At 34.4% G+C, this 12,300-nt stretch overlaps 1 protein-coding gene across 1 annotated transcript; it reads left to right on the top strand.

The window, feature by feature from the left end:
• Positions 1–4,572: 4,572 nt before the first annotated feature.
• Positions 4,573–8,516, top strand: LOC134281559 (uncharacterized). Its single transcript, XM_062763997.1, has 4 exons — positions 4,573–4,585; positions 5,032–5,129; positions 5,481–6,701; positions 7,827–8,516. Exons 1-4 carry the CDS (start codon positions 4,573–4,575, stop codon positions 8,514–8,516), a joined length of 2,022 nt encoding a protein of 673 aa, XP_062619981.1.
• The last annotated feature ends 3,784 nt before the right edge of the window (positions 8,517–12,300 follow it).

Raw genomic sequence — 12,300 nt, 5'->3', positions numbered from 1 at the left:
TGCATCAATATTTTTTTTACCTTTACCTTTCCTTTGACCTTGACCTCACTTTTCTTAAAGTAGTGTTAAGGTAAGTTTTAAACATACCATTCAATATGGTGTTATCAAACTTCACATGTTGATACAAACTTGCACGAATAATGCATCTCGGGATGAACACTACCAGACATGATTCGGATGCTGGATCTGACCTAGATTTTCCAGATGAGTGACCAGGTTAAAGTTTTTGGAGCAGGGCCATTTCCAAGGATAGTAAGCCCTACCCAAACCAAACTTGCACGGATGATGCATCTAGGGATGGACACTACCAGACCTGCTTCAGATGCTGGATCTGACATTTTTTTCATTCCCTAGTCACTATAAGCCCTGCATGCCTTAACCGAACTTGCATGGATGATGCATCAAGGGATGGACACTACCAGACGTGCTTCGGATGCTGGATTTGTCTTTCTGATATTAAAATTAATCAGTTTATGCTAAATGGTGTTCAATAATCAGATGGGGTTCTTTTGTGGGAGATGACGATCCCTTTGTGATGGTGGGTATCATTTCATGTCAGTTGTGGTGGGTATAGGTTCATTTCTTTAGATGTGACGCATAAATTGTCCGTCAAAAGCGGCTTGGTTAAGGACCCCCAAATGCAAAGGTATATCAATATATGCAGATCTTCGGGCAAACGATTATGACGTAAAGGTGAAACTGTACAAATGAATCTCGGCGAATAAATAATAATTTTCTTTTTCTTATACACTCTTGTATACTGTGATTTCTCATAATTATTGTAAACATAAATTAAAGTGTACCTTATATTGTCATTAAAACTCTATTTAAATGTAAAATCAAAGCCAACTTGATCTCGCTATACTGACAGAGATGACATCATAGACTAGTTTGACACGCAATTTCTCTGTACTTGAGACGCAGATCAAGCTATTATTGCAATTTGTAAACATAAAAATTAAAACTAAAATTGAGTCATATTTTTAATACATAACTAAATTTTTAACAGTCTTATTAAATCTATAATGAATAGGTCTGTTATAAAGCCGCAGTCATGCCCTTAAACATACTACAATCACGGGCACAACCCCTCGAAAATCTTAAGAGTTCAACAATATCCGCTTAACAATAAATTATGATATTTTATACACATGTAGCTTCATGTGTAAAAATAACATAATTTATTATCAACCCTACTATTTTTAAAAGTGCTTGAAGTAAGGTACTTGTGCACTGTTGGTTTTTTCGTACATTTACATTATTTCAGTGTGTACGAGGGGTGATCAAAAAGTTGGCAAACTAATTGAATAACTTTTAAAATATTTTTCAAAGTGAGAGTTTGAGTTTATTCTTTTTCAAAGTAGGCCCCTCTAGCTTTTATGCACTTTTCCGATCGATCTGCCCATGCGCGAAACACGTGATCCAAACCATCACCTGACATGACCCTTAGCACAATGTTCACAGCAGTGCCAAGATCTTCCCAGGACTCATATTTTTCTCCCCGTAGGTTATCTTTCAAAACTGGAAATAGCCAGAAGTCACAAATTGCCAAATCTGGGCTGTGGGGGGGATGAATTAGGTTTTTCTATACCCAGTGTTTCCATGGTGTCCATCACAACCCGACTTTTAATGGCTAGGTGCGTTATCATGGTGCAGAATGAATCCAGATCTTATCAGATCCGGGCGCTTTCTCTCTACTGCTCTCATCAAATCTGATTTGATAACCCGTGCATAGTAGTCCCCAGTAACTTAAGTTTTGGGTGGTACCATGTGATTTAGAATTATACCGTTGACGTCACAGAAAACTATGTGCATAACCCTCCCTGCTGACTTGGTTACGCGTGTTTTTATTGGTGATGGCGAGGAAGGATGCTTCCAAATTGAACTTTGTTGTTTACTTTCTGGATAATAGAAATGTACCCAAATTTCATCACATGTGATAATTCTATTCATGAAATAATTTTGTTCTATCTCATATCTACTAACGTACCTGACCGGCACGCATTCACTCTCACCCTCATTTGCTCTGGCAGAAGGAGGCAAGGACCATCTCGCACAAACTCGCCGCATGTTAAGCTTACTCGTTAAAATCTCTTGAACTGTTCCATAAGACATGCTAAGATCATTAGCTATTTCCCTAATCGTAACTCTTCGATCTTTCATTACATATTGTTCAACCTCAGACACGTTTATCTCGGTACTTACGTTCAACGTGCACCCAGATCTAGCATCATCTTTCACCGTCTCCCTTCCCTTAATAAAACGTTTCATCCACTTACTTATTGTACCTTTGAAAGCCCACATTCCCCATAAACTTTATGTAAATCATCGTATATATCCATGAAGGATTTACCTAGTTTTACATAAAATTTTATTATAGTTCTTTGTTCAAGTACATTAACTCATCCATTTTCGTCACAGTCGCCTCTATATTGACGTCATTTTAACATCATGACGTCATAATTATGACGCACATTTCAACATGACTCATACTGCATAAAGCACATGTTTAGGGCTATATTTGGACAAATTTTATTCTTGTCAGAACTGTAGTTAGGTAGATAGAGAATTAGTTTGCGAATTTTTTGATCACCCCTCGTATAATGTAAATTTACGAAGTTTATCAAAAGATACCTAAATTTTAAATAATCCCTGGGCATGGGAAAGTTGCTACTAGCACTTTTCAGGTTAAGGAATTTGTCTTAAAGGAAACGCTATCAATTTCGTAGTGAAAAATTATCCATATATCGTTGAACTTTTACGATCTTTGTATCCGTTCATATATTTTTTTTTAAATTTAACCAAGACACGTGGCAAACAGCTGATGTACGTAAAGTCGCATTGGCCGAACTCGGTTGAGACCCATATATTTATATGTTTTAGTACAATTGCCATTAAATTGAAACATACTTAGAGAAAAGATATCAACATAATATTGATTTTCTTGGAATATTTTAAAGCATATTTCCTATGAGCGGCCTTAACCTAGCTGCGAATGATTAAACTGTTTTCAGAGGATATTGCCATTGAAATGAACCTAACCTCTCTTCATAGACTATTTGCCTTAAGAAGTACACTGCACTTTGATACATTTTTTCAACAAATCAGTTGTCATGTAAAATGGAAGGAAGAAGATGTGTACTTTTTTTTTTCAAAATTTAAATTAAAAAATGCACATTTCATAGTTCATATTGTATTTAATACCTATTGATAGGTTTACAAAATATGAAGTCATATAATTCTGCTGGATTATTGTTAAACCAAAAGCTAAATTATAAATTGAAGGTTTGTTTACTTTTCATGTTTTTAAAGGTACTTGAACACAGATTTGAAGTCAATGTTTTCTCTATAATATTACGACTTACATATGTTGATGGCATTTCACACAAAAATTAATTAAAAATCTTATTTTATTTAAAAGTTATTAAAACTTCAAATTTTTTGGCGGGTTTGATTGACACATCCTTGCACTTTCACAAAATTTAACTTTATTCCTTAACCTTAGGAACAGTTGCAATGTTGTTGTGTATTAATGAGAAATATTAAAATTTTTATCCAGAAAAATAATTGTGTTCAGAGTAGAAATGTTAGAAAGCAAAACTCCTTCACAAATATCGTCATTCCGAACTAAGAGTTGCGTACAGAGTTTAGCAAATCGAGCACACTCGTGTTTTGTACACAGTTTTTGTAAACATGGCACGAGTTCTGTTATTGTTGATGTTTACAATTCACCGGGTGCGTTCAACAGTCTAGACGAACTCCAAAAACGGCGTTAACGGAAGTGAGAATTTCAGTCCAGAAAAGACTCCAAAAAACGAGTCCACGCATGCGCAGTTATATCAAAAAACGGTGAAAAATCGTGAAAAGTGGGCTCTTATAAAAAGTGCTTTTGCAAAAAATTGGATTACCTTGCAATGATGTAAGTTCTCAGAAATGATTAATAATAAATGTTTTTATAGAACGTATTTCTTAGAATTTTGATTTCATGTGCAAATAGTTTTTAATTTCAAGTCAAAGTTGACCAACTTCGAGGTTTAACCAGACCTCGTACAAGTAGGATACAAAATACAAATTAAACAGTCTTAATCTTATGAAAACATCTCTGTGGTTGATAATTTGTTTGCAGTGACTAAGTTAGTCATTTTAGAACTACTTTTACTGATTTTAGAAGTTTTTTGTAAGTAAGGGACGCTGGCAAATTTTAGTTGTTCGAATTTCCTCTGTCTTTCATGTCTCTCGTGTACGAATGAATTTCAGCATGTTTAGAGCAGCAATAAGCAACTGCTTTGTAAATACATCTTACCAATAATTAAAAAAGTACTGAATTGATGGTTTTAATCATAAATAAGAGTCGATCAGATGACAGTTACATGATAATCCATTCAGTGTCCACATTTCCTCCGTTCGGTTGCTTTTTTAAACAAAGTTCACGTTTCAAGTTAAATCAATTACAAAGAAAAATAAACGTTTGGGAATTAAATATATGATAAAAGGGAAAAATATGTAAAATTAAACAATATAACACTGATATAATATATATACTGTATGTTGTAACTGTTACACATTGACCGAATGTTACCCATTTGTAATATTATTTCGTCATATAATCCTGTATGACATCTGAATTATCACCATCGCTATTTACCTAATGTTATCACATATGAACAGATATAATCCTGAAAACATGTTTAGAATTATAATCTATCAGTTCAAGAACTTTAAAAAAAATCATTCTTTTAAAATTACGGTAAAAAGTCTTCTCAAAACGAACCTGTTAATATCTCTGCTCCGCCGCGAAAATTGTGCGGCTTTTCATAAAATAAATACGATCTAAGTGTCTTACAAGTAAAATTTAAGCATCTTTATAGTAGGAATGGCATAAAATTTAAATCAAGGGGACATTAAATTAAGTTAGGAAATTCATTCTTACCGAAGCAGTAAAGCTACACACTTACCAGAGACACCGACCTGTTTGTTTTTATTAGGATGCTTAGTTGTTCTTTTAGTTTATCAAATTTTGTTTTCTTTTAGACTACTTGAAGTTTTGGATTACCTCAATCAAGACATTTGGAGGCAAAAAGCCACCACTGTTTCTTGTTGTCACACACACAGAGAAAAAATCTCAAGATGTAAGTATTCTGGCAAATAGATATGTCAATTATAAAAAATAACTGATACCAACCTATTTTGAGAATGCACAATTGCAGTTACAACTTCAGAAATGCAAAAGAACCAAAATTTAATTGACAGTAAATCGTATCACACAATTGTATATTTTGTATTACATCCTAACTGTCATATAAATTGTAATCAACAATGAATTTCAGATCAACAGTGCAATTGAAGTCAGTTTGAACTGTGCACCACATTTAATACTGAAATACCTGTAACTGCACATTTTCAAACATCGACACAAAATTTAGTGGTTTAGTTTACAATTATGAATTAATATTTTATACATGCTTTATTTACTTCTTCAGGAAATAGAGACGTTCCTTGGGGAGTTCTGGAATGCTGTTCCAGACGAGGACAGAGATTGGTTAAGTGAGTCTCTAAATGATCGGGAATATGCAGTATGTCTAAAGGAACTTAATGATAATACCAAGGAAATACTAGAGTCAATGAAAAACTCCATAGTGGAATTATTTACGGATGAGAATACTACGAAAATTGAATTGCCTTCTTCATGGGCTCTAATGGAGCAGTTATTGTATGAAGGAGCCTGGAAGGTTTTGTCCCTGAGTGAAATCTGGAAGCTCAACGCATCTCTTTCCGATGAATACCAAATCAAAAGTGACGAGGAATTGTCTGAATTTTTAAAATGTTTCCATGATAATGGTTTTCTTTTGAATTTTGGAGAAGCAGAATTGAGGGAACATGTTATACTAGATATTCAGTGGCTTGCTAATGCTTTCAGCAAGGTAATTGCTGATGAAAACCACATCAATAAAGATTGTAAAAGGAAATTAATTAAAGAGTGGAAATCCTTCAACAAAACAGGGAAACTTCAAGATAAAGTGATAGATGCTTTGTGGAAAGAAGAACCCTCTTACTCAAAACATAAAAGTGAAATTATGCCATACATTGAGAAACTTCAAATGCTGGTACATTTGAATGCATTTGAGGCTGTATCAGTAGGTAGTATGTCATGGTATGTCCCGTGTATGAACAAAAAGCAGTTTAAAGCTGACTTCAGTGAAGATAAATGGGAATGCTCATCCATTTTGTGTTATCGATTTACTACCTTTGCCATGTTTGTGTTCTACAGACTAGTAGCATACTGCATAAGTTCTCTAAGATGGAGTGTTGCAAAAGATGAAGATAATGAAGGATGTCCATGTCTTTATCAAACAGCTGCAGTGTTTGATCACAATGAACACACGGTTGTTGTTGGCATATGCAATGATGATATTCAGTTGCAGGTGCAGAGAATCAAACCATTCACTATAGACAAAGAAGTATCAAATAAAATTGGAGACTCCATTGATAAAGCAATAGAAAAATTGACAGAAACATTTATTGACATAAAAATATTCCACAGAGGATACAAATGTCAAAATATTATTTGTAATGAGAAAGATCTATCTTTTACCCTTTCAAGTGAGCTGTCCCAAATCAAGGCTAAAGAAATTCAGTGCAAGTGTCAACTTCGAGAGAAGCATGTGATAAATGTACAGATGACGCAGGGATTCTGGGAAAAGGTAACAATTATAAATCTTTATACCCCTGTCAAACATAAATCAAAAAATCGATTTTTAAGACTTAGATTGTCTGCCTGTCTGTTGGTATATATGTATATTTGAGTCCAGCCATACTTTTGTAGGAAATAAAAACACTGGCACATATATTGTTTTCAAGTTGAGGAGTCATACTGCTTTTGACCATATTAAAGATCAATGAATGAAAAAAAATATTAATGTGAGAGACATTTGAAGTTTATATTTTACACAGAGCATTCTATCAAGAATGTCTTGATCTAAAAGCAAGGCCAATTGGTCAAGTTCAAGATCACTTTCAGAAATAATTTTTTTTTAAATAAAATAATTGTTACCGTATCTTGTAAAATGGACCATTATTTGACTCAAAGTTTTCTAACGACCCAAGAATGTGTCATGATTTGAACTTATTTAAGTTAATATGATGTTTACCTGAAAAAATAATTGGAAACTCAAAATGAAATGAAGAAATGTAGTGAGGTATATCTGCATAAATAATTGGAAACTCAAAATGAAATGAAGAAATGTAGTTAGGTATATCAGTATACTTCAAACTAATATTGCTTACAATCTCAAAGTGTGTCGTGACCTTGATCAAAGCACCAATATCTTTCAGACTAGTGCAGAGTAGATGAACCGTTTTGCGAGAGGTTAATGGATTTTTAACCTTTTACCAAAATTGTGCAATTAACTACCCATTGTCTCGTGGTTCGGGTACCAGGGCTTTACAAGTTCTGATGAGTACCTTATGTTTCTCTCTTGATAAATCTTTCATTTCACCTTAATCCTAATTTTCCAAATTGATGTGATGTCACCAACTCAATGATATCTAATGGTAAATTAAAATAATTTTCCTTTCTTGACCTACAACAGGGCCCTTTGATATAATCACCTTGGAAAACAAACTGTTCTTGCATTATGGTTTAGGTTTGCTTAATATTTGTGTAATCATCTTATAAATTTTAATCTTGGTTTATAATGTTTTTCCTAAGTTGGCTCCCTCAGATGAACTAAGATTGATTTTGTTTCAGACAAAGTTGGCTATTTCCAGCACATAGTTTCGAGGTTAATATGGGTTTATTGAAATAACTATAGTTTATTTTGTTTCAGAGAGAGGCGAATAATTCCAGTACTCCTGTGGCCTCTGGACAAAACCTAGGAGGCCAGTCTAGGTTTGCAAAACTTTGCATGGCTACAAACGATGTGTTGAATAAAGCATACAGAGATATTCTAGAATCAGAAATTCTCCCATCTGATATTGAGAACAAAGTGAATTTATTATCAAACAAAAAATTGAAGAGTCTTAATCTAAACGCAAATCAAGAGGATCAATTGAAAAAAGCTAAAAATTCTGGATATGAGGAATTTGATATTTCATTAACATACAAGTTGATAAGAAACATTTGTTCAAAGATTCCTAAACCAACAAAAGGAAAATGGGGAGAAGAGCCTGCAGCAGGAGAGGTGACTGCGGGTGACGATATCGAGAGAATTAGGTCAATACGAAATAGATTGACTGCACACGTGAGCTCAGCCTCCATCCCTCAGACAGAATTCGATGACACCTGGTCAATAATGTCAGATGTCTACCAAAGACTGGAAACCTTCACTGGTAAAAAGTACTTCGACAGTCTTAAAGGCATTCAGAAACTGGCTCTAAAAGAGGAGGGGGAAGATGCAAGAAAAGCTATCATAGAAAAGTTTGTCAAGGATCAGCACGAGCAACATGAACTATTAAAGACAGTCGTGTCAGATGTTCAAGAATTAAAGTTTCAAATGATGACATTAAAACGAAATTGAAGACCGTTCAGAAATAATATGTTTCACTCATAGAACCTATGCAGAACTTTTAAATAATGAATTCTGTAACGCTTGATTAAACATGTCGGAAATCTGCAATGCACTCAAAAGTTTCATCGGTGAAAAGCCTTTGGATTAGCTTTCTTATAATCTTAAACTGGATATGAGGAATTCGAAATTTCATTTCAGTTGTTAAGAAACGTTTGTTCAAAGATACCTAAACCAACAAAAGGAAGTTGGGGAGAAGAGCCTGCAGCAGGAGAGGTGAGAGTGGGTGATGATATCGAGAGAATTAGGTCAAAACGAAATAGACTTACTGCACACGTGAGCTAAGCTTCAACCTTTCAGACAGAATTCAATAACATCGTGTTCGACAATATCGGATATCTGCCAAAGACTGGAAATCGTCACTGGAAAAAATACTTGGGGAACCTTAAATAGCATATATAAACTGACTTTAAAAGATGAAGATACAATTTCAGCTATTTTAGAAAAAGTCAACTAGGAAAAACATGATATGTTGAAGAAAGTCATGTCAAGTATGCAAAACTTAATGTTAGATATGCAAGAAGTTAAGTCAGACGTGAAAAATTTAAAGCACGATTGATACTGCTCAAATTGAACCTTTTATGCACCGAACATACATGTATGCAGAGTGATTTAAGTAACTGAAAATCAGCCTTTATCAGTTGTGAAGCAATATAAATATCATAATTTTTGTTCATGAAAAATCAGAATTTTGGAAAGAGACAGAGACCATGCAGGAGGAGATGGGCGAGCAATAGGTTAAGTCATTTAAAAAAATATACCCATATAATGATGTTTGATTCATAACCCTCCAATCATTATTCTATGATAATATGTTTTGTATTCTTTTTGCATAGCTTCTTTTTATAGAGTTTCAATAGTTTCTCATCTTTAGACAGCCTTCAGAATCCCTCGTTTTTTTTTGTTTTGTTTTGTTTTTTTTTTTTTTTTGGATTAAACAGGATTTGGTTCCCTTCTGACTTTAAATGACGCAGTGTGTTGCTTGTGATAATGATTATTTTACTCATGTATTGTGTATTTTTTATCCAACATACATCATTAATATACGGAATGGTTTATGATAATCAATATATTTAAAATTTATGATAAGATAACTATACACTTTAAACATGCTTCTAATGAGCAGCGTGGGACTTCAAATTGCTGAAGAACTCACTGAAAATTCTATTTTTGAAATCGATCGTGAATGATGAACTGGGTCACTTTGTTGATCACCTTGTCAGCAAATAAAATTTATCACCGAGTCAAACGCTGACTGACTTTTTCATACCAATTGTTAGTCCATTATTTATACACTGAATTGACTACCGATTTTTTCCGTTATTTCCTAATCATGACAAGGAGCACACGGCGGGTGTGACCGGTCGGCAGGGGATGCTCACTCCTCCACGGCACCTAATCAAACCTCTGATGTTTCGGGGGTCCGTGTTTGCTCTGCTCTTATTTTGTATTGTTTTATGGACTTTGAAATTGAATACTGTTCGTTATCTCCATATCCTTCTTGTATATCAATTAACATTCAAATTAATATTAGATATTTTTCTACCTGTCTTAGACGAATTATTGGAGCTTACAGGAACAACAAAAGTCAAATCAATAAATGTTATAGGTCAACAGAGTCATTCAGGTGACCTATTGCTATCCGATTTTGTACGTCGTGTGTGTCGTGCGGTGTATGTTAACATTTGAACCTTTTCAGCTTCTTCTCTGAAAGCACTTAACCAATTTCAACCAAATTCGATATACAGCATCTATGGGTAACGGGGAACAAAAACTGTGAATCTTATGACCATGCCCACCTGGAGCCTGAGGATTTTGGCCAAAACCCCAAAAGTTAATGTTATCTAAAAAAATCGTCTTTATTCCTGCCAACATTTTTTACCTCTTGACATTGAAATTGTAGTTTGATCCAATTTTCAAAGAAGTCAACCTTGACCTTAACTTCTGATCGGGTGATGCTAAGGTTTTTATATTTCCAGTGTAGTGTAGATTAAAAATTGTCGAATCACGGACCTTGGAGTAGGTTGGGCCAAAGTGAGTAACATAAGGGAAAACTCTGGTTCAGAACAAGTGCCGAGTTTTTCAGGTGAGCGTTATGGCCCATGGGCCTCTTGTTTGCATGTGTACTTTGAATGACTTTTTAAGCGCCATCTTTCTTTCTTGCTGTAATTAATTTTAAACTTTGATTTTTAAAGTACAGTTTTCACTTTCATTAGCAACAGAAATGTAGCGTTATCGTTTTATGTCTAAGTCATTGATAATAACGCTACACATCCCGTAATGGAAATAATGGCGAGATTTTCTTCCACTTTCCAGTACTGATCAGTCAATTCTATTTCCCTCCCTCAATCTAGACACATTTGTTAATCAACTTTCTTTTATACACCTCCAGACCCTTTTTATCTATACAGACCGTTTTGCATTTTCTGTCGTCCTACATAAAAAGATCACAACATGCAAGCACAGAGATGAGTCTGAATAATTGGGAGGCAAATAAAGTATACAGATTCGTTCAAGAATTAACTTAGAATTATGGAGTAAATAAGTTGATGCTGGTAGATGACCAATGCTAGAAAATGGAGAAATTGTCCCCAATTTTGTCCAGAACAAGAGGCCCAAGGGCCTTGAATCGCTCTTCTGATAAATTGTACAACCTATCACTTGTATTTGAAGCCTATAACCCTAAGTATCCTATCAAAGACCCAAGTTGCATCACCTGACAAAGTTTGATGATTCTTAGTCAATTAGAACTACTTTTTGGTCTACATTCTTGGAAATCACAAAATGCATCAAGTGACAAAGTTTGATTATTCTAAACCAATAAGTACCGGAGAATACTTAAATATAGCCATAAAGTGTCAAAAGTAGGTCATCGTGACCTACATCTTAGTCAACATTTTTCAGATTCCCAAGATGCATCTGCTGACTAAATTTGATAATTCTAAGCCAATAAATACCTGAGATATTCAAAAGTAGGTCACTGTGACCTACTCTTTGGTCAACATTCTCAGAAAACCCAAGATGCATCAACTGACAAAGTATGATGATTCTTAACCAATAAGTACCAGAGATACTTAAATGTAGCCATAAAATGTCGAAAGTAGGTCATTGTGACCTACATTTTGGTTGACATTTTTAAGAGTCCCAAGATGCATCTGCTGACAAAGTTTGATAATTCTAAGCCAATAAATACCTGAGATATTCAAAAGTAGGTCACCATGACCTACTTTTAGGTCGACATTCTCCGAAAATCCAAAATGCATCAACTGACAAAGTATGATGATTCTAAATCGATAAGTACTAGAGATACATAAATATAGCCATAAAATGTCAAAAAGTAGGTCACCGTGACCTACTTTTTGGTCTACATTCTCCGAAAACCCAAGATGCATCTCCTGACCAAGTTTGATGATTCTAAGCCAATAAGTACCTGAGAATACTTAAATATAGCCATAAAATGTCGAAAGTAGGTCATCGTGACCTACATTTTGGTTGACATTTTTTAGAGTCCCAAGATGCATCTACTGACCAAGTTTGATAATTCTAAGCCAATAAATACCTGAGATATTCAAAAGTAGGTCACCATGACCTACTTTTAGGTCGACATTCTCCGAAAATCCAAGATGCATCAACTGACAAAGTATGATAATTCTAAATCAATAAGTAATAGAGATACATAAATATAGCCATAAAATGTCAAAAGTAGGTCACCGTGACCTACTTTTTGGTTGACATT

This window comes from Saccostrea cucullata, unplaced genomic scaffold (genome assembly GCF_032062105.1).
Source record: "Saccostrea cucullata isolate Sc308-1 unplaced genomic scaffold, CSIRO_AGI_Scuc_v1 ctg5589, whole genome shotgun sequence".
Lineage (NCBI taxonomy): Eukaryota > Metazoa > Mollusca > Bivalvia > Ostreida > Ostreidae > Saccostrea > Saccostrea cuccullata.
This window is presented reverse-complemented; position numbering and strand designations above follow the sequence as displayed.

Coding starts and splice junctions, on each gene's coding strand:
- LOC134281559 (XM_062763997.1), top strand. Junction 5,130..5,480: donor CAGAGAAAAAATCTCAAGAT/GTAAGTATTCTG, acceptor TTACTTCTTCAG/GAAATAGAGACGTTCCTTGG. Junction 6,702..7,826: donor CGCAGGGATTCTGGGAAAAG/GTAACAATTATA, acceptor ATTTTGTTTCAG/AGAGAGGCGAATAATTCCAG.